The 22,852-nt window shown below is 38.3% G+C and overlaps 1 protein-coding gene across 1 annotated transcript in view; it reads left to right on the forward strand.

Annotated features, from left to right (window-relative positions):
- Nucleotides 1–22,852, forward strand: part of LOC126188002 (kinesin-like protein KIF11-A) — a 204,959-nt gene that overhangs the window by 157,540 nt on the left and 24,567 nt on the right. Inside the window, exons 10-12 of the mRNA XM_049929415.1 lie at nt 3,943–4,058; nt 7,272–7,457; nt 15,952–16,119. Of these exons, the coding sequence (XP_049785372.1) occupies nt 3,943–4,058; nt 7,272–7,457; nt 15,952–16,119 (470 nt within the window). The remainder of the gene's footprint in view (nt 1–3,942; nt 4,059–7,271; nt 7,458–15,951; nt 16,120–22,852) is intronic.

The following is a 22,852-nucleotide window of genomic DNA, read 5'->3' on the forward strand; positions in this document are numbered from 1 at the left end:
ACTAACACTGCAATTCTTTTTAAATCGATCACATAGCTTTCGACATTACCGCCCTAATCATAGCTATGATGTAAATCTTTGGTATTGGGGTACAATTATTTTCCCTGCTCTTTCTGATGAAGGCAGGAAAACTGAGTAAGGAAATAAGTGTGTAGGTGTCTGAATTTTACATAATTGTGAATTACGTCGAGGTGGTGCACTTAAAACTCAGTTGCAGCTCCAGCATTATAGCAGTATATGTTGGTTGACATCCTTCACTGGGTCCCATTTATACTTAAAGCAGAAAATATAAAAGAGCATTAACTACCCTTGATCATCACAAAGTTGTTTGCACGTGAAACTGTGGATAGTGCAAGACCCGAAGTAGCAAAGTTTTGACTTCCTTTGATGTTTCGCTAAAAGACTAATTACTACCTAACACGACCAAACACCAGCGAATGCATACCGAACATGACAGAATGTTTTCTTGTGCTTGCCCACTGTTTACACATCACTCTGATGGAAACCTGGGGCTCAAGTGAGCAGTTTGTTAATGCTCTCTGCCATTCTGGTGTCTGTTTCGTGAACATTTACAGGATAGCGAATGGAAGGGAACACAACAGAATGATGATTCTATCATGGAAATGTTTGCAAATGTTGACATTATGCGTTCGGTATTAAGTTGTTTCTCTCTGTGTGAAAAAGGCTAAGCATGAAAGGGAAAATTACATTATAGACAGGATTTGTTTCACTTACGAGGAAAATAATGTAATGTGAAAGAAGAGATTTGAATCACATGTTTCTGAACATTTTCAAAAGCATCTGAGGCATGATGCATAGTGAGTGACCTACGAATCAAACTTAATTGAATGTCATTTGCTCGCACCTGCCTACCATTTGCACAAGAGAGAATGCAGTTTGCGCTGATGTTTGTTTGCTTAGTGTTAACCCAGCTTAAGATATCCTTGGAATAAAGACCTCATTCCCAGAATTTAAGGACTGAAATGTGATTTAGAACAGTCTCTTGAATGAATGCACACGCAAATTGTGTAATGATCTGGAAATAAAGTTATTTAAATTAGTGCATGAAAGCTTGAAAATAAAGAGTTACGTTTGCAAACACTCGATGGAAAAATTTCTTTTTATCAGGTCGTATCAAAAGGAATCATCCAATTAAAAATCATTATTATGTTTGAGATTCGTGTGTGAACAACATACTGTTGGAAAGAGCAAACACTCGAGTTTTACATGGTTTCCACTTAGGTAGCAGCAGTGTGTGCCCACTTCCATTCTAGTAAAGAGCATGGCATGAAAAAGGTTGTTTATGTAAAGGCAAATTGCTGAGCCATCCCCGAATGTCTAACACAAGAAGTTCTCAGAAATTCATTCGCTGTGCAGCTCGACAGCTCAACATGCCCCCAATGTGTGCTGCATTGATGTTTACACACAAAACCATACGAAATTCAGCTACTGCAAGCTTTTAGTGAAGTTGACAAACAACAATGTGTAGAGTTTGTAATTCTGCTCTTAGCAAGATGGAGGATGACAGTTTTCTTCCACACTTAGTGTTTAGTGACGAGGCAACATTCCATTTAAATAGAAAGGTGAACCGTCGTAATGTGAGAATATGGGGTATGGAACAACCACATGGAGTTGTAAAACATGAGAGGAATCCCAGAATTTAATGTGTTCTGTGCAGTTTCACAGGAAAGGTGTATGGTCCTTCTTATTTTCCGAGAACACTGTTACGGGAAGCACCTGATAGTTTGAAAACTTTCTTTTCCCATAGTTGGAAACTGATACGAATGACTTCATTTACCAAGAGGATGGGGAACTGGCAACTGGAAGTGTGGGAATTTTTACATCAAAGGTTTACTGAACGATGGATTGGTTGCACTGGGCCAAATGATTCAGCGTTAGTTTACTGGTCTCAGCCCTAGTTTACTGGTCTCAGAGATACCGGACCTGGGTGTATGTGATTTTCTTGTGGGGGGGTCTATAAAAATGCATCTTGAGTGGGGTATATAGAACACCTATGTAAAGGTATGGGCAAAAAAGAAAGAAGAAAAACTTTTGGAGTCTTTCGTTCATAGAAAAACAAAATTCATTGTATATGTTGATCAGTTTCAGAAATAGACGTGCCAGATTGGATGATTCTTTTCGATACACTCTATATTTCGCATTTTTGTGAGAGAGAATTATGAGGGTGGTGTAATATGTGCGGTAAATTTCCATGTGAGAATGTAACAATTTTGTTAAATCTTCATGGCTGGTAAGCTTGATTGTACAAAGTAAAGTGTGGAGAATTTCAACACTGTAGAGTGTAAAGCTGTCTGAATTGTTCAGTGCATCGACTGGGATTAAAAGTCGAGACGACAGTATTTGTGCTGTTATTAATTTTCATTTGTAGGGTTGATCTGCCACACAAATCAAAACAGAAATAAATGAAGTTTACACTGACTCTGGACCATTATTGAAGAATATTTACTTTTGGATTAATGAATTTAAATATGGTTGAGGTAGCACTGAAAATGAAGCATGCTCCAGCCATCCAAATGAGGTCACCACAAAGGAAACCATTGACAAAATCACTGTATAAGAATGCATGACATTGCTGAGACTGTAGCATGTTAACTTAGTGATAACATAATGTCCTGCTAGGAGAGTTGGCTACGAAGGGGCTGTGTGAGAGATGCATGCCACAATTCCTCACAGTCAACCAAAAGCGCATCTGGGACAACATTTCAGCACAATGTCTGGTAATGCTTAGTCGCAATCCGCATTCTTTTTGTGCTGATTTGTGATTGTTGATGAAACCTGGATCGACCATTACACACCAGAGTCAAAATGGCTATCAAAACAATGGACAGAGACTGGAAAAAGTGCACCAAAGAAGGCAAAGACTACTTTGTCAGTTGGTAAAGTGATGGCCACTGTTTTTTGGGATTTGCAAGGAATAGTAGTCATGGATTATTCGGAAAAAATCACAACCATAATTGGACCCTTTTAAGATTCATTGTTGTATTGTTTGAAACTTGCCTAGGCTGAAAAATCGAGATTGTCATGCAAAAAGTGCTCTTTCTCCAGGATAATGCACCATCTCCTACGTCAGTGATAACATTGGCATAAGTCCATGAATTGTGCTTTGAATTGGTTCCACATTCACCCTGTTCACCACACTTAGACCCAAGTGACTACTTCCTGTTCCCTGTCTTGAAACTTTGGCTTGCAGGGGAGAAATTTTCATCAAATGAGGATTTTAAATCATCTTGTTAAATGCAAGTTATGTTACAGTTGCAGAACTATGTTCGATGACAAGTTTCGTGGGGAGGGGGTTTGCCATCACTTTCCCAGCAGATGGAACAATCTGTCTGTATTGGAGCATCTTCATTAGAAACAGCTTGTTTGGATTGTTACTTATTTTATAGTAATCCATGGCTTGTTGACAGTAAAAACTTACTGCAAAATGTCCTCCATGTTGCTCTCAAATTTTTTCGTGCAGAGTTTAAAAGTTAAAAGGTGTAACTGCTTGACGACTGTCAGCATCCATCACACCAACAGTTTTATGACCATTTTATCACGTTCTCATCAACACACCAATGGTTTCTGTTTCATGCACACTCTTGTTTGATGACATTATCAGAATCATGTCGTCAACCTTCTCAATAAGCCTGCAAAAATACCAGAACTTCTACCAGAGCCATAAATACAAAGGTATCACTGCTTCATAATAAATATGTTTCTTCTCCAGACGTGTGCTACACAGACCATGCACCAGTTCCTGAGTAGCTTAGTATATATCCCAAGTTGATAACTCATAGGTCTCTCAAAATTTATGGTTGTACTAACAACTAAAAACACATTCTTAACATATTATATTTGAGCAAACAAAACATTCATGACAACATTACAATTCTTATTACGTGAATTACTTATTCAGGAAAAATTTATTTTAAATTTCAGATGAAAGTGTACAGAAGAAAAATGAAGATCTATCCATATTAAGTGATGATCTGGCTTCCTTAGTAAATATGCTAACTACTACCTTGCAGACGGGGAGCAAAAAATCTTCTGAGAAGGTAATTTGTCAAGAAATTCAGGTGACTATTAATAATTTAGTGTGACCTGACTGGGAGAGCATATGACTCCAGCAGCAAAGACACACTACGCTCCATGTAATGTTCAAAAATTTCTGGTTAATTATGTGTGCTGAGGCTACAGTGGAATGACAGTTTCCATAAATATTCTGCATGTGAAGCTCGACATTTATGCAAGTACTAAAACACAGAAATTGTGAAGAACTGAATTGGGTATCCTGTTTCATGAGACTACAATATCAGATTTAATTTCATGTGGCACTGTTGAAACTGGAGTGTGAAAGACTGGAGATCCAGTGTAACTGAATGTTCAGGCACTATCCATAAAAATGTGCTGATTACCTGAAAGAGAATAACTTTGCACATCTTTTTTTAATAGCAGAAAATATTTATGCATATATATTTTGTACTCTGCTTTGTGGAAGTGTTTATTCTACACACAGTGAGAAATGTAAATGTTATGTCCTTACTGAAAGAACATATTATATGTGGATAAGAATAACAGTGATTGACAGCAAAGTGCAGTTAAGTATGAATAGGGGTGTGTTGTAGGCTTACCATTGCATGCATGTACAATTTGACTGTAGTAGCAACAGGTGTACAGTTCGGTACTGAACATCCTCTCACACTCTCTGTTAATATGCAATATTGAGTTCACTTTACAGGGTCACAATATCCTTGTTGCTTAAGGAATGTACTACTGTGTGTAAAATAAATGTTTTCCTATTGCTTATATACCTCAACAAAAGCGAAGAGGTGAGCACTGTCTTTATAATAATCAAAATGATTCGCATTTAGTTGGTAAATTTTATACAAAGGGGATGCTCAAATGTGTAAGGTTACTGCATGTGAATACAATAACTAACAACATTAAAATTGAAACTTGCCTAGGCTGAAAAATCGAGATTGTCATGCAAAAAGTGCTCTTTCTCCAGGATAATGCACCATCTCCTACGTCAGTGATAACATTGGCATAAGTCCATGAATTGTGCTTTGAATTGGTTCCACATTCACCCTGTTCACCACACTTAGACCCAAGTGACTACTTCCTGTTCCCTGTCTTGAAACTTTGGCTGGCAGGGGAGAAATTTTCATCAAATGAGGATTTTAAATCATCTTGTTAAATGCAAGTTATGTTACAGTTGCAGAACTAAGTAAATGCCAATCTGTGTAGTGTCCACGTGATATGTCATACTTAATACAGAGGCATATTCACTAAGAATGATATGAGATTTATTATGGAAGTGTGGCAGATGCCACTCAACGATGTCTGCAGACAGTAAAGGAAGACAAACTTAAACAAAGGATAAATCCCATTTCCTATCTCGACATGTTTACTATGCTGTTATGATCTGTGGAAGAGTCACTGAAGTTGGTGAAGGATATAATTATATTACTTTCTATAGTCACTTCATTGTGTGTGTGTGTGTGTGTGTGTGTGTGTGTGTGTGTGTGTGTGTGTGTGTGTGGCATACAGCACTATTCCACTACACTGGTTTTATTTGTGCCACTGCATCCACTAATAGTTTCTCAATTTCTGCCACAGTGATGCTGTAACTGTTTGTTGTTGGAGAGCCCAAACCATTTAGTGTGCACTACGCAATATCATCACTTATCTTAGTTATAATATTGTGATAAGTAATTTTTTGTATCTGAAACTGAAGGTTATGATAACTGTTAACAAAGAATTCTTTCTGACACCGAATAATTGTACCTTGTGAACAGTAACACACAGTTTTCTCTTATAATATGCATTTATGTGGTGACTAGTAGCATCGTATTGGAATAAATCAGAGTTTTTCTCATTGTTCTGTCTGTCTTTTTTTATGCTGGTTGTCCTTACAAGGTGATTCAAGAAGAAAACTCCCTTACTAAACATGTGTGGACCTCTGTTTATATGAACTTTTTTGTTTAGTTTTACTTGTAGAATAGCATATTAAAATATTTGCATATTTTCGTGAATCACCCTGTAGATTAAATGAACCAGCCCGTTCCTGGTCCACAAAGTATTTTCCCATAGAAACTTTGACAAGATTGTTGTGACCCTTTAGAATGTCTGCAGTTCTTAAGACTACCTTTGTTAGAGGCAATAGCTACACTATTCTCTCTCTTCTTCTCGAAATATTCCCACACTGATCCCACAAACCCATATTTCTAACCACACAAGGCGTGAGCAGATTGCTGAACTTTCCATTAAACGCCCACACTTGTCTGAACACTCCTGCTGCAAGTCATTCTGTGGTGTAAATACAAAGAACTAAAGCACCCTATAAAAGCAGATCACAACTCTTAGGTTACTGATGAAAAGCATTGTCTGCAACTAGCTGGTAACTGTTACCTGTAGTAGCAGTGTGATTTGACAATGGCGAATGGAAGTATCAACCAAGTGCATTCTCTGATCAGTAAAAAGCTAGACGTCAATCACTTTGTTGTTCTCATCCACATATAATTTGTTCCCTTTCATGTTGGTGAAACGCTGCTAATGGGTAATTCTTCATTTAATCTAATCTGCTATATGTTCACACAAATTGCATGAAACAAAGTAAACAGAAATACATGAAACAAAATCCATTTTTCTATAAAATTGAATCAATGAGAGTAATTTTTAAGATTCTGCTATTTGTTTTTATTAATAAATAGTTAATGTAGTAGAGCTGAAATATTCTGTCACACATTCAGAAATCAATGAAGTGGATTAAAGTGATTACAAAGGATTGTGTACTATTTCCTAAGGGTTAAAAATAAAAAATCAAGCAACAGTGTAGGATTGGGGCTTGAATCAATATTCTGCCTTTCTGGGAGAATTTTTTCCCAACATAAAAAAAAACAAGCTTTTGTTACTAAAAGACATTGAGGAACAGTTATATAATGAAGATGAGAAACATCCAGGATGTTCAAATTTTGGCATTTATTTCTAATTGATCTCAAAGACCACTGTTTAACTAGGTGTATTTAAACATTGAACCGGGTTCACCAAAGGTGGGTCATTATTTTTTATTTGATGAGAGTTGATTAATATCTTAAAAGGATCAATCTTTTATCATGTAAACTTCAAAATATTACAGCTTGCTGTATCATGGTGTGTGTAATTGTTGACTGTAAGGTGTCACTTGCGCAGAATAAAGGCAGCACTGCCTTACAAATTCCAGGCAACTTGAACTACCTGTCATAAGTGAAAAATATGTTCTGCTTCAGATAGGTGCAGCACAACAAAATACACAAAATCTTCTTCAAGATGCAAGAAGCATAACGGATACAGAAATAAACTCGGTACACAGTTTCTTGACTGAAAGATTTTTACCCATAACCCAAAATCTTCAACATCAAATTCTTCGCTCAAAAGCTGAAAATGATGGTTTTGCACGCCTTGTGATTGAGCAGGTGAGTAATTACTGTGTAAAACATAATTTCTGGTGTTTCTTTGCTGTTGTTGAAATATAGCCTAAGCCTGTTTCATGTGATGAGAATGTAGTTAAAAAAACAAGAATTATTTGTGATCGGATTATAAAATGAGTAAACAGGCATAATTCTAACAAAGACGTTATCCATTTTCTCAAATGTGTTAGGATATTTGTCCTTACATTATGATACCGTAGAAGATATGTAGTTATTTAATTTGACCTGCTAAAATAACATCTTTGCAATTATTCGTCTGTTGCTAAATCTTCTCGGCAGCAGACACTGTTAATAGATTCTAAGCTTCACAGGATATTTGCCAGCCATTTACATTTCATTTTCAGTATCGTGAAAGTAGTGCAGTCAATGGTGTTACCCCATTTACTTGTGATCTTATTCATCCAGTAATTATCCATAATGACAACTCTCTTTTTCATTGCTCTTTTATGATTTAGGTTTGTAAAACTATTCACAAATTCCATGTGTACCCATCATCAAACATTTCTAACAAGAACAAAGTTACAGTTTGGCAGATTAAATCCCAACAAACTTGGGGAGGGGACAATCATGTACGGTGTAGGCAGGCTGCTAGTCCTGTATGATACACACATTTTGAGTTTTTGCAACACGAAATGGTGCTGTTGAGGTATGATGATAGTGTGGTTTTAAAATCTGTTGTTAAACAAATAATGCCAGCACTCAAATTGGCACAGCAGTTTATTTACAGTGAATGTTTAAAGAAATGGTGTTGTAGAAAGATTGCAATTTCACTAGAAGGCGTCATTTGGATGATTCTTTGGATGCACATAGAGGTGCAATTGACAACAGTGTGTCAAATAATTTTCTTCAACACTTGGTAGTCTGCAACCTCTACAAAAAAACTTAACAATGGCATGGAATGTATTTGTACTTAAGAATACGAATAGCCATCAGCTGTACAAGGGAATGACAACAATCAAAATTTGTGCCAGATCACGACTCAAACCAAGATTTCCTGCCGTAACAGCTGTAGTCGCTGCAGTGCCTGTTCCTTCAGACTTGCATGCTTGTCCAGAGGGTCACTGCATTGTTCTTTTTAACAACACAGACACTGCAATATTGTATTGTGCACAGATTGTGTTCCATGTGTGACAACATATGTAAGTTTGGGTATGCCCATGGCTCATGCATGGATAGCTGAAGTGGTTAAGGCAACCATGTGTGTAAAGTGGGAGATCTGTATTTGAGTCCCAGTCCAGCACAGATTTTCATTGTCATCATTCTCTTATACAGTTTGTGGTTGTTCATATTCACAGCAGTGAATACATTAAGGGTGCGTTATTCTTATTAACAACTGGTTGCAGAATTTTGCTGTGATTCTGCATCATCTGTTGCCTATTTTGTGACAATCAGCCAAAATAGACTGTTCCTAAACACAGGGATGCTGTGTGCAATGTGACCGAAGAGTATCAGATGGGGCTCACAGTAAAACACAAGCATAAGGGCATCCTGCATGGAGTCTGTGCAGCAAATGGATATTATTTATGATCTTAACTGCAATACTCTGTGGTAACTAAGTCCCGCATAAAGATTACCCTTCCTTAAAAACTGAATAAGGCCTCAATTAATGAAATGTAGTCTGGTTGTTCTGAACTGTGGTTGTACAGACACCCATACTTATATGGTGCAATGTAACATTTACTTTAATATCTGTAATACTTCAGTATTGCCTCTTCCTTAAGCTACCTCCACCTAATAGTATTTCATATTTGCGTAACAAGCAGGGACCTGAAAAATTTGCAGTTTCCAGTAGATGTAAACATACAAGCGAATTCTGTCTCAAGTGCAGAAACACAAAATTACACATAAATGCTATTTTGAAGTGAATTGTATTTTATCAGAGCAAGTTTGAAATAGCTTTGTTTTCTGCAGGATGTTTGCAAAATAACAAATGTATGAATGCAATGACATATCTGCTCTTGATGCTTTGTTGTAAGGCTAGTTCTATTATTCGGAATTAGGAGGTGACTGTTTAGAGCTGTGGTTGTATAAAGTACTGCTTGAGTTCGGGCTTGAACTACCTTGTTCATGACATTGCCAACATCAGCAAGCAGTTTTGTGGTAGCTATTACTGAATGCTTTGCATTGTGCATTGCTCTTGTTTTCTTTTCTTTTTAAATGAGTATAGAAGCTAATAACACCAGTAGGGATCGGAGATCCCAGTAACTGTGTATCAAGTTCTGTTCTTCCAGAAACGCAGAATGCGGTTGTACACTGGCTGCACTGCAAGGGGATTGCTTCCCTGCACTGTTACTATTATCTATGGCAGTCAAAATTCTAGTTGGTTTATGGTCGTGAGCAACTGCCAGTTTATAGTGTCAGCACTGTGCACTATAAAGTGACCACAAAGCAGTACGTGTTAGTGTAACGTGTGAAAGTGATTTGGGTGTGGCTTCGTCATTGGCACCTACATTTTTCAATATCTGCTTCCGGAACACTGCTCAGTATTTACAGCAGAACTCTTTCCCCTGTATCAGGCCATGCAGTACATCTGGAGACACAGGCTTTTCAATTGCATCATTTGCTCCAACTCTCTGTGCCCTTCAGAAATTCTGTGTGCTGTACGTTGTCCATCCCTTGGTGAAACAGTTCCAGGAAAGCTGTCACTTGCTCCCTCTTGATAGATCCACTGTGTCATTGTGGGTTCCTGGTCACTTCAATCTAACAGGAAATGTTGCTGCCAAGGCCCATTGGTTCTTCCATTCCCTCCGAGGATCTCTCTGTTGCCGTCCGTCAGCAGGTGATGTCACTTTGGCAACACCACTGGTCCTCTCTTCGTGGGAACAAGCTCTGGGAAATTAAACCTTTCCCAGTGGCTTGGACAATCTCCTGGCCCTATCTATCTGAGATCATTTTAGCTAGGTTGCATATTGGGCCTTACCTTCTTAGCCATTACTGTTTGTCAAGTGGTGCTCCCCACCACTTTCTGCTTATTGCCCTCAACCTTTGACGGTTCGTCATTTCCTGATGGAATGCCCTTTTTTAACCACTCATGTTCCAGTTTATGTTTACTGTATGAATTATTGGTCGTTTTAGTGAAAAATGTGCAGGCTGTCAAGCGTGTTTCATTTTTTATCCTTTACAGCAATATGGCAAAGGACATTTAATCTTAAGTTCAGCACCTCTGTTTCTCTACGGCATATTTTATGGACTTTTCTCCAAGTACCAGTATCTACCTTGCTGGTTCCATCTGTAACATTGTCAAGTATGTGTTGCATGGCTATGAATGCCCACTGACGTTAGTCAGTATTACGATATTATGAAAGGATAGTAGCTACACACCATGTGGCGGAGATGGAGAATTGCAAATAGACAGAACAAAGAGACGGTTAGAAAGTGAGCTTCCGGTCAACAAGGTCTTCATTCAGAAATCTGACTGCCAAGTTTGGCTTTAGCCAGAGTGTGTAGCCTTGTGTGTGTGTGTGTGTGTGTGTGTGTGTGTGTGTGTGTGTGTGTGTTTTTCCAAATGAAGGCCTCTTTGGCAGAAAGCTCACTTTCTTACAGCATCTTTGTTGTACCTATCTGCGACACAGCATCTCCGCTGTATGGTGAGTAGCAACTATCCTTTTCGTAATATTGTTATGTTCCATCCTGGATTTGCCATTGTTTGATTTTGCCAGAAGTCAGTAACATGTGAATTTTGGAATTTTTGAAATGGGTGGGAAAATCGTTCCTTTCCTCAACAGAAGGTATCATTTGTTGGAAAACTTAAGTAGACCCAAAAGAAGAAAATTAGCCAAAATCATTTAGGAGAAAAGCAAATGTTCCAGTCAAAAAGGTCCCAAATCATCAATTTTTTAGTCTTGTTTCAAAATGCTAAGTCTTCATCCTCAGGCAGATAGTATGACAACCTTTCAAATTTAAACACAATCATTTATAAACAAAAATATGCTAAATTTTCATGTTCTTAACAATAAGCAATACAGAGACCCAAATTTATGCTTAATGTATGAAGTTGTTTTATTTCAGTGAAATGCCCTTGCAGTACTGCAGTATCGCAAACCCAGTAAATAAAATTTTGAGTAGCCACAGTTTCCAAGCTCTCAAGGTAACTTACTGTCTATAATATAAAAGTAGTTTACAAATCCAAAGAGTGGTTTTTGCAAGCATCCACTATGGGCAAAAATGGTTTCAATGAGGGGGAAAAAAAGCTGACTTTGATTAGGCTCCAGAATATTTTGTTTTAATTACTTCCACATAAGCAATGTGCTATGCGCCATTGGTGCCCACTTCTACTAACTAATAATAGTTGTACTTGTGTTAATTAAATTTATGAAAGGTGCAAATTTGAAATAAAATGAGATTTGCATTAACTTTATAATTATTATTGTTCCACAATAATGAAAGTCTTACCTATTTCAAAGCCATTAAGGTTACTCAAGACATGTACGACTTTCTCCAGTCAGTGACATAAATTTGAAAAGGCATAGAAAATATTAAACCTATTTGGTGAGTGCAAGACTGACTTGCTAAACCCAATCACAAATCAAACAATACGTAAACAAAATGGGATCTGCCCCGCATCGATCATAACTTCGAGTGCCATTATGCCACTTGTAAAGCAAATAATAATATTACTGGGTGTTGCAGGATAGGAGCATGTAAAGCAGCTGTATATTCTTATTAATTCTTCATTACAAGCCGTTGCTGATTTCATGCATATCTCCCTCCTATTCTGTGTGTGTTAATGCAGTCACTGTCACCACACAATGTCATTCATGAGCAAAACATACCTTCCCTTCCAAACAGCCCAAATGGAATAGTTCGAAGCCTTGTTTTCCTTAATAGCAAGCCAGCCATGTGCGCCAACAACACCCTTAGTAGACATTAGCCATAGCCGCGCATTCATCGTAGACCTCAGCGAAACACTTCTGTACCCAAAGCAGGTGTAAGTATTCGGATGTTGGTGGATGTGTCACAGGTATAACAGCAAAGATTGTTTGCAAGACAAAGTGGTGTAAAAACATAATAGTAGATAGATGGCCAATTACAGTGGAGTTTCATCAGATTCCCCTGTCCGCCTCCTTAGCATTACCGCCTACGACGCAGGGGGCCCGGGTTCGATTCCCAGCAGAGGACTGGGTGTTGTGTGTCCTTCATAATCATTTTCATTATCATTGACTTGCAAGTTGCCGATGTGGCATCACCTAAAGAGGACTTGCAATACGGCGGCCGAACTCCCCCAAATGGGGCCTCCCGGCCAACAGTGCCATAGGATGATTTCCATTTCCATCAGATTCCACTGGAATTTGAGGGCAGACTTGGAATGTTTTTTGTAAGGTAGTTAGCATTACACATTCAACGCTGATCTTCAAAATTGTCCCTACTGGAAAAATGGTACTCATTCACCAACTCAGATACGAATAACATAAAACAAGAAACCCTACACGGCTTCTAAACCTTAGGTCGAAAAGTTATTTTCACTCACTAAAATACAGGGATAAAAGGTAGAAGTTTCAGCGTACTCACTCACATCATGCTTGCTGTATCTTACTATTTGTTGTCCCAAGTCCATCCTGAAATTATTCCTGTGGTGGCTGCACTCACTCCTTCAATTACTTCCTCTTTGTTTATTCTGAATGAATCTAGTGTGGCGTTACTCAGTTACTTCTGAAATCTCAACCCTCTCATAATACAGAACATAGTAGGCAAAGAGCTGTAAATACTTCATCACAACAGGACTCCAAGTAAAAACACTGTTCTCCACTCTCTGCTCTTTATATATTTCCACATGATAGAGACAAAGGGCTCCCTGGCCTTTCCTGCTCTTTAGTCTCCACCTTGATTGTGTTTTCATTTACAACACACCTCACTCAGTATGGTCTTAAATATATAGGAAAAAACACATTCTGTATCAGTGAATATCATTTACTGGGTAATTAGTTATTTTATCCCAGGACGATTGACTTTGCTACTCTCTTGCAGTTATTGTTCCTGGCATCCCTTCTGATGTTCCATAAAGCCAGCTGCACATCAACACTGTCTCAACCCCCGTACGCAGAGCCTGAATTTGTGATGGGCATTTTGAATTACTTTGTAATTCATTAAGGACTTCCTCAAATTGTTGAATATAGGAATGCTGTGATTGTGGCATCTTTAACAATAAAAGTCTGCGCAATTATCCTATTTCTTTCATCACACTATCGTAAGTGTCATGCCTGATGATATAGTGAAATGGAAATAGTTCTAATCTTGTGATGTTGTGGAGCATGTTTTCAGACTTTTGGTCTAAATTATGGACTGTTGTCCGATACCATCTTCTTCACCTGTCTAACTTCATGCAAGAAATGACTTAAGGACGTGCAAATGGGCCCCTTATTAGTTATCCCAAGAGGACAAACAAGGCTATTGCTGCTAGCCCTTCTAATCTTTGTGGAATAATTGTAAGTAATGGTGCATAATGTATTACCAGTGGTTTCATCTTCTATTTGAAGCACTGGACTCACTAGAGAATCTAATTTTTCCTGTTTCTAAACAAGCAAAAGCTCCCCCACATCTTCAAAATTACACACATTCAATTCTTCGTGGCTACTACACATTATTCCGCAGTTCCGGTGATTGTACGGCCCCAATGTGCAAGACTGAATGTGTGTCATTTCTGTGACCATATTTGCCATTACGTCTGCTCTCTCTTTAATTCCTAAAATGTCTAGCATTCCAATTGTTCCTGCCTCTCCTGTAATCACTATTCAAATTGTGATCCGGTCTTTTATCCTGATGCCTCCATGTGCCACCGCCATTCCTGTGACATCACAAATTACATCGCTGACAGTCATAAATCACATTTCAAACAATGGAAAATGCAGGATGGAATGTAACAATATTGTGAAAAGGAAAGTTGCTACTCATGGTACAGCGGAGATGCTGAGTTGCAGATAAGCACAACAAAAAGACTGTCACAAATATAGCTTTTGGCCAGTAATACCTTCGTCAAACTTGGACATATCATGAGTGAGTTGCGTTTGCGTGATTGTGTATTTGCAATCAAGGCGGATTCTTTATAATCATTGACTTGAGTTAATTTTTATGTTTAAATTAAAATTCCACATCTAAAGATTATTTTTGCATATATTTGATAACCAAAAACACTGTTGTTCTGATAATACAACTTTATTTTTCATATCATTCCATTTAGCAACATCAGTCATGAACCATGAAAATTAGTAATCACTATTGTTATCTTAAATGAGGCAAAAACCATTTTACAGTAAAACTAATAATAATAAATAATATGCTTTAGCTTCCATTCCTCGTGGAAGATGTTAGTTTCTTTTCCACAGTTTTCTGACAGAAAGCCGAGATAGAAATATATTTTTCTTTGTCATTGTCCTTGTTAATGCAAGAATATAAATGATCTAACAAACAATCGACGTGCGCCACTGCAAGCAAAATATCTCTAACATTCACATAAAGATACCATAAAAACGGTTTTAATTTTCATATATGAGCAATCCCTCCCCCCGTAAAATTTTATAAACTGCCATGACCTGGTGGCTAGATATAGAATTTGTTTGCTCTAAACTTTTATAACTCTGGTGCATTGTAAAGGTTTAGAGAAAGATATGAAACTAAATTATATATTATGTGTGTGTAAAATAAAACACTTTTAAAATACATATTTTAAAGTGTTTCACACGTATTAATTGGTTTTGCTAAATAAAAAAATTATGTGGGACTAGTGAATATCTTACCTTCAATTCGTAGCTTCTTTAGTTTCCTCTTTAGAACACGAGTGTTCGCAGGCTCTAATTTTCAGATCAGGAAAAGAGTGGGAACCTTGTCGTTTAACTCGTGCACTGATTCTCTTGTGTTAGTTTCCATTAAGACCCTTCTTAAGTCTTAAATAATGATCTTACTTTCTCTCTCTGATCCTGACAGGGACTGTGCTATGGGGACTAGGCTCAGCATTAGCCACTAATTGAGCAACTGGATTTACTCAGTAGAAAGCTTTAACTCTTTAAAATTCTTTTCTAAACCTTCTAAGAATGTGGCATCACTTAAAATGTGTTCCTGAATTTGAGCTGCTGCTTCCCCTGGTCACGTACCTTCTCAAATTTGACAATTCTGTTTTATTATGTAAGTTTGACAAGAAATCCATGCTATTGTACTTTTACTATCTACTATATCCTCAGTAGGAGAGAAGACTATGCTTCATTGGACATGTCTTCAGGAATATTTAATCTGCCTGTGATGTGGAGAGATCACTTTCCTGGTCAACATTTTATAACTGCAGAGAATTTGGAGTAGTTCACTGATCATGAAACTGACTAATGTTGTTAATGATAAAATCGCCAACTTTGGCAACAAGGAAACAATAAATTATCCAGTGGCTGAAAAAATTGCATGTCGATCTTGAATTATTTCAATGAGACTCGGAGAACAATTTAGCTCAGGCGAGTTACAGTAATGCTACCTTTTTTATTTTTTAAATTAATTTCAGGCCCAGAGAAGCTCTGAGACAGTTGCAACATTCACTAGAATGCAGTTGGAAGCTCTGTCGCAATTACGACATAGTTTTAGCATTCCTATTCAGATAGTTCAAGAGACAACAGAGCAAATGCAGAAGGATCATAAAAAGAGGCAAGAAGCAAAACAGAAATATAATGAGGTAATGCTACAGTCCAGTTTTCCCTTTATTTATATTCTAAGTTTTTGAGATCCTAAAAGTAATAGAGATTATATTTGCTACAGCAGTGACGTGCCAAACTGTGTAGTGCATAGAAGAAAGCAAGATTGTTTCTTAATTACGTATTTAATTTTACACATTAAATCTGGAGCTTACTTTCCATTAAGTTTTAATTACAGCTGCGAAAGAAGATTGAATAAGGGAGATGCATGTTTTTGGTGATGTTAATCTGTACGAAATTGAAATTATATGCTCATAAACAGTGGAAAACACAGTGCTGTGATTAAATAAAATGTTTCAAAAATATATAACAAAGTACCTTCAGCAAAAATTGGTTGCTTTCCAACACAGTTTCGTCAATTTCTTAAAATGTTACTTTCAACTCCAAAGTACATTTACTACTTTTAGGATGGATGTGTTGCCCAATACACAGATAGAAAGAAATTCACAAATCTGCCCTATGACCAGAAAGGTTTTGAATCTCTCTCCCCACACATCCACGACTCTGATGATGATACAGATTTCGTGGTAGGTGGTAGTCACCCTGAAACAGAGTGATAATAGTGAAGAAAAAGTTTTATTGGAAGATGAGCCTGGAGCAGTGTATACTACAGACAATACCTCACAGCAAACACAGTACTTTTATGGTAAAAATAATTTCCAGTGGGCTGTTAGAATGAGAACACCACCAGAGCACAATATTCTGAAAGGAAGAATGCCTGGCCTAACAGTCAAAAGTCGAAGTTTGGGACCAAGTCCTACTAAATCTCAAATATGGGAGAATTTATTTGATGATGACATGATGGATGAAATAATTTGACACACAAATATGAAACTGAATACAATAAGGGTAAAGTTGCAGGAAACAACTAATCCGTCCAATTACAGAGATACTGACAAGTATCTTTCCGAAAAGGATCTGACCTGTTGTCGTATATTTGTGGTGACAATGTCGGCAAAGCACTTTGAAATACTTCTAAGTAGCCTGAGACGACAATGCGACTACCAGAAACAAAAGAAAGAAGTCAGGTCGTGCTGTTGCAATATCAAACATTTTTGAGAAATTAATTTTCAATTCTCAGCAATTATACTGTGTAAAAGGCAATGTTACAGTGGATGAAATGTTTGTACCGTTCAGGGGAAAAATGTCCTTTCCGTGTTTATATGCCTAGCAAACCAGTCAAATACAGCATAAAAATTATGTGCCTGGCAGACTCTGGAAGCGCTTACCTCTTCAATGCCTGCATATATTCAGGGAAAGATAGTGATGGATGTGGCCTGACAGAAGAAGAGAAAGGGCTTGCCAAACCAACTCGGGCTGTTTTACGTCTGTGCAAACCAATAGAAGGAAGTAACGGAAATATTACTGCTGACAACTGGTTTACATCTCTAGAACTCATCCGTGAGCTGAGAAAGAGAGGACTAACATACATAGGAACGGTCAGAAAGAACAAACATGAAATTCTCAAAGAGTTTTTGGCTGATAAAAGTACGCCGGTTGGGTCAGCATTATATGGACTCTCTGAGAATACAACACTGGTTTCATTTGTTCCTAAGAGAAACAAAGCTGTAATTCTTGTGTCTTCAATGCATCATTCCATTGAAAATGATACCATAAAACATAAGCTAGAAATTATTTGTTGCATTGTAGTAACGAAATTTGGAGATGATTTGCTCGGCATGAAATGTGCGAAATATTCGTCAACAGACGTACAAGGTGCTGCCCAATGTCAGTCTTTTACACGCTTGTAAACATCAGTTGCATGAACAGTTTTGTTCTGTATTTGTGCTACAGAGGAAACCCCATGCGAACTCGTTCTAGAAATGTCAAGGAAATGATCCACAAAGTTCTAGGAGACACTCAGCGATCAAGCGAAGGCATACCAAGTGATGGAATGGTCAAAAGGAAGACGTGTACGAAGTGCCCTGTGACCAAGAAGAGGAAAACGGCTTATAAGTGCATCAAATGTGGTCACCCAGTTTGCCTGGAATGCAGCAGAAAGACGTGTGTTGACTGTGCAAAAGAGATGGGGTTTAATATTTCAGTTCAATTGATGATCATCTTTTTTTCTCTGCAATATTTTATTTATATTTGGGAATATATTGTCTGGTAGAACAGTGGTGAAAATCATATGTAATCTGACACTGAATCCTGTTTATTTTATATAATTTAAACAACAAAGTGTTTATATGGGCTGAAAAGTATTAAATTTACTTATAACATGAATTAACTGACTATTTACTTGATTTCTGTCATATTATGTGAAGTTCAGTTACGCACATTTCAGAGATGTTAAGGGTTAAGTAAGAACACAGTGTGCCAGTACATATCGTCAAGGTTTACAAAGTTAACTGCCTCTGATTACCACTTAACAGATAAAAATTAAAATTAATGTGCCTTAATTATGCATTATACATTAGTTGCACAAATATTGTAGCATAAACTCTTGGTACCTGCTGTGGAACTGTGTTGCCTTAGGAGGAAATATCACTCGGTCTGTGCCTCATCATCCTCTTACACTTATTATCTGTGAAGCAGTGTCACTAACTGATGTTACTTCAACTGCCACACTTTGCACTAAAAACAGGATATTTTGTCCCTTGAGTTACTTCCGTTGTCTTAGTTGTAGTTACAATTGTTTATCTGAATTACATAGTCCATCTGGAAAATAACTAAACAAATTTGCATTTGGTCCATTTCTCTCTCTCTCTCTCTCTCTCTCTCTCTCTCTCTCTCTCTCTCTCTCTCTCTCTCCCTCTCTCCCTCCCCTGCTGCTACTGCTGCTGCATTCATCAAATACCTAAGTTGCCTTCCAAAAATGCAGATAGTGTCCCGATTTACCATTGTGGTTACAGTACAGTGATCTGAATCGGTGCACTTCATGTGTATGTTAAATATTTAGACATAAAAGGAATAAAATATTTAGATTAACCAGTTTTATTGCAATAGCTACCATATTATGTATAACTTCTTGATGTGTAGCTTGATGACATCATTTGTGCAATGGAACCGGAACTTGTGTGCATATATTTGGCTTTTAGAGTCATTTAACTGCAAAAGTGAGTTTATTTAGTTTTTGTTATTATTCATGATTATTCACTTCCATTTCATTCTAAACAGTGATGTATACAATGAATGGTACAAACCACACACATGAGGGAGAAATATGTGCTATACATCCATGTGGCAAAAGAGTGCTTTGGAACAGAAAAGGTAACTTGTGAGCTATTAGTCAGGTCTTAAGAGGACCACAACAGCTTTGGGAAATAAGCAAAAGCACATTGGTGTTGTTAGCAAAATAATGGTGAAATTATAATGAAACTGTCACAACGAATTGGCATTCCCCAGGTTAAAACTGTCAGAGTAAGAAGTAAATGACAGCTTTGGATGATTATAAGAAATATAACATTTGTTGTCTTTCTAGGAAAAGGGAACAGTCGACACTTTTAAAGCTTCTTGTTACTTCAGGAAGGTTGTATCTTCTCAAGGGCAGTAAATTTTCATTACGTGCAATGCTGAGAAACGTAAGACTTAGTTGTTCATTTATTAATGGATCAGAACTATGAGATGGAGAGATAATAGCTGATATTTTTGTGGAATATGGTGGGTGAGACCTTAGATAATATTGTGTAGCTTGATCAGACTTGGTTTAATCTTGATCATTCATTACACATACGGAAATTGATTTCATTCATTAGTGGAAGTTGAAACGTTGGTACACCCAAGGGGAGAATGACAGTCCCTGATGGAAAAAGAAGACAGATAATTATCTATCATGCAGTTACTTCAGACATTTCTATACTAAACTTCCAGTCACTATTGTTTGAAAAAGAATGAGTAATTGTCGTTAATCCTTTCATTGTTACGTACATGCTCTCTGCCATCCATGCTGACTGTAGCTTTGTTGTGGCTATACTACTCGTCAAATGCTGCTACTTGTGCTGAGATGGCTTTCAGGCCCCTATGCAGTAATTATCATCAGATTTTAAGAAAATTATTCGATGAAACAAATTGATTTTGCACATGTTACAGTCTGATATTTTCACTTGATAGAGGACCAATTTCCTTTTGTTATACATCAGTTACTGTACTCCATCAAAATAAGGAAAACATTGCACACAGTTTTAAAGACTTTCAGAGGTAAAAACACGTTAGATAAACTTTGTGTATGCTTGATTTTAGATTGTATATTGAGCATATGAAATGCAGATAAGCTATAGAAATTTTATTTCAGATTGAGATCAGAACAATATCAGCTTCCATTCTGAAGTAATTGGTTTTTATATCCAGTGGACAGTTGCACAAGACACACCCATTTCTATCCTCGCACTGTAGGAATTTAGTGGTCATAACTAAAGTCATGTTTCATAAATGTAGAAGAAGACAAAACACTACTTACTGTAAAAAAAGACATACTAAGTTGCAGACACTTACATACAGCTTTCGGCCAGTCTTCACCTGTGAAAGACACACACACACACACACACACACACACACACACCAGCACCTCGGGCCACAATGCATCTATCACATGGGAGCAGCAATCTGGAGGCAGCAGGAAAGAGGGAAGGGGTAGTACTGTACAGGTGGCGAGAGAGACGAACACTGTCTAGTGGAGTATGCAGGAACTAGAATGCCAACAGCCGCAGAATCAGGAGATTGTGTAGCAGGAAGGTGGGAGAAAATGGAGGAGAGGAGCAGTGAAAGACTGGCAGATGTGTTGCAGAGGACTGCAAATAAACAAGGTGAGATACGAAAATGGGAGGAGATGATAGGACAGGGGTGGAAACCGTTGGGTGGAGGGTGTGTGGACAGTATGTTACTGTAGGTTGAGACTGTGATTGTTACATGCTGTAAGGATAACTCCCATCCGTGCAGTTCAGAAGAGCTGGCCATGGAGAGGAGGATCTAGATGGCTCGGGCATTGAAGGAGCCATTGAAATAAAGTGTGTTATTTGTCTGCTGCATGTTGGGCCACAGGGTGGTCTACTTTAGTTTTGGCCACTGTTTGTTGGTGGCCGTTCATTCTGGTGGACATCTGGTTGGTACTCATACCAATATACAGTGAAGTGCCAAAGAAACTGGTATAGGCATGCATATTCAAATACAGAACTATGTAAACAGGCAGAATACGGTGCTGTGGTCAGCAACGCTGACATAAGATAAGTGTCTTGTGCAGCAATTAGACTGGTTACTGCTGCTGCAATGTCAGGTTATCAAGATTTAAGTGAGTTTAAACATAATGTTATAGTCAGCACACAAGCAATGGGACACAGCATCTTGGAGGTATCGATGAAGTGGAGATTTTCCTGTACGGACATTTTAAGAGTGTACCATGAATATCAGAAACCTGATAAAACATAAAATCTCTAAAATCACTGCATCTGAAAAAGATCCTACAAGAACGGGACCAACGACGACTGAAGAGAATCGTTCAGCGTGACAGAAGTGCAATCCTTCAGCAGATTGCTGTGGATTTTAATGCGGGCAGTCAGGAAATGTCAGCGTGCAAACCATTCAACGAAACGTCATCAATATTGGCTTTCGGAGCTGAAGGCCCACTCGTGTACCCTTTGACAACTGCACGACACAAGCTTTATGCTTCGCCTGGGCCCTTTCAACACTGACATTTGACTGTTGATGACTGGAAACAAGTCTCATTTCAAATTGTATCGAGCAGATGGACGTGAACAGGTGTGGAGACAACCTCATGAATCCATGGACCCTGCACAGGGGACTGTTCAAGCTGGTGGAAGCTCTGTAAAGGTGAGATGCGTGTACAGTTGAAGTTAAATGGGACCCTCGATTCATGTAGACACAACTATGACTGGTGACATGTACATAAGCATCCTGTCTGATCACTTTTATTCATTCGTGTCCGTCGTGCATTCCGACAGACTTGGGCGATTCCAGCAGGACAATCTGTCGCCCCACCTGTCCAGAATTGCTACAGAGTGGCTCCAGGAACGGAGTTTTAAATACTTCCTCTGGCCACCAAACTCCCCATACATGAACATTATTGAGTATATCTGGGATGCCTTGCAATGTTCTGTTCAGAAGAGATCTCCACCCCTCGTACTCTTGCTGATTTATGGACAGTTCTGCTGGATTCATGGTGTCAATTCCCTCCAGTAATATTTCAGTCATTAGTTGAATCCATGCTGTGTCCATGCCATGTCCTGTTGCAGCATTTCTGCATGCTCACAGGGTCCCTGCACGATATTAAGGACTTGTACCAGTTCCTGTGGTGTTTCAGTGTAAAAAGCTGTGCTGTGATTGTAACAGAGCTGATAAATGACGTGGCTGCATTCACAGGTGGCCCACCCCCTGATGGGGTAGGATAAACATGTGACGGGACTGGAATAGAATGTGCTGGGTGGGTGGATTGGGCTGATTTTGCACCTGGGTCTTCCACAGGGATATGATCCTTATGTGTCGAGGTTGGGTGGTCAACGAAACACCCTTTTAGGAGGGGTGGGAAGTATCTCAGCAAGGATGTCCCTCATTTCAGGGCATGATAGTAGGTAATCAAATGGATGTGGTTCAGTTTTTCCAGTCCGGGGTGGTGAAGGGGACACTCCTTTGTGTCTGGTTCTTGAGGGCCGTGGAAAGATTGGGGGTGTGAAGAGAAATGGCACAGGAGATCTGTTTGTGGACTAGGTCTGGGGAATAGTACCTGTCTGTGACGGCCCTGGTAAATCCCTCAGCTTACTG

Source organism: Schistocerca cancellata, chromosome 1 (genome assembly GCF_023864275.1).
Source record: "Schistocerca cancellata isolate TAMUIC-IGC-003103 chromosome 1, iqSchCanc2.1, whole genome shotgun sequence".
Classification (NCBI taxonomy): Eukaryota; Metazoa; Arthropoda; class Insecta; order Orthoptera; family Acrididae; genus Schistocerca; species Schistocerca cancellata.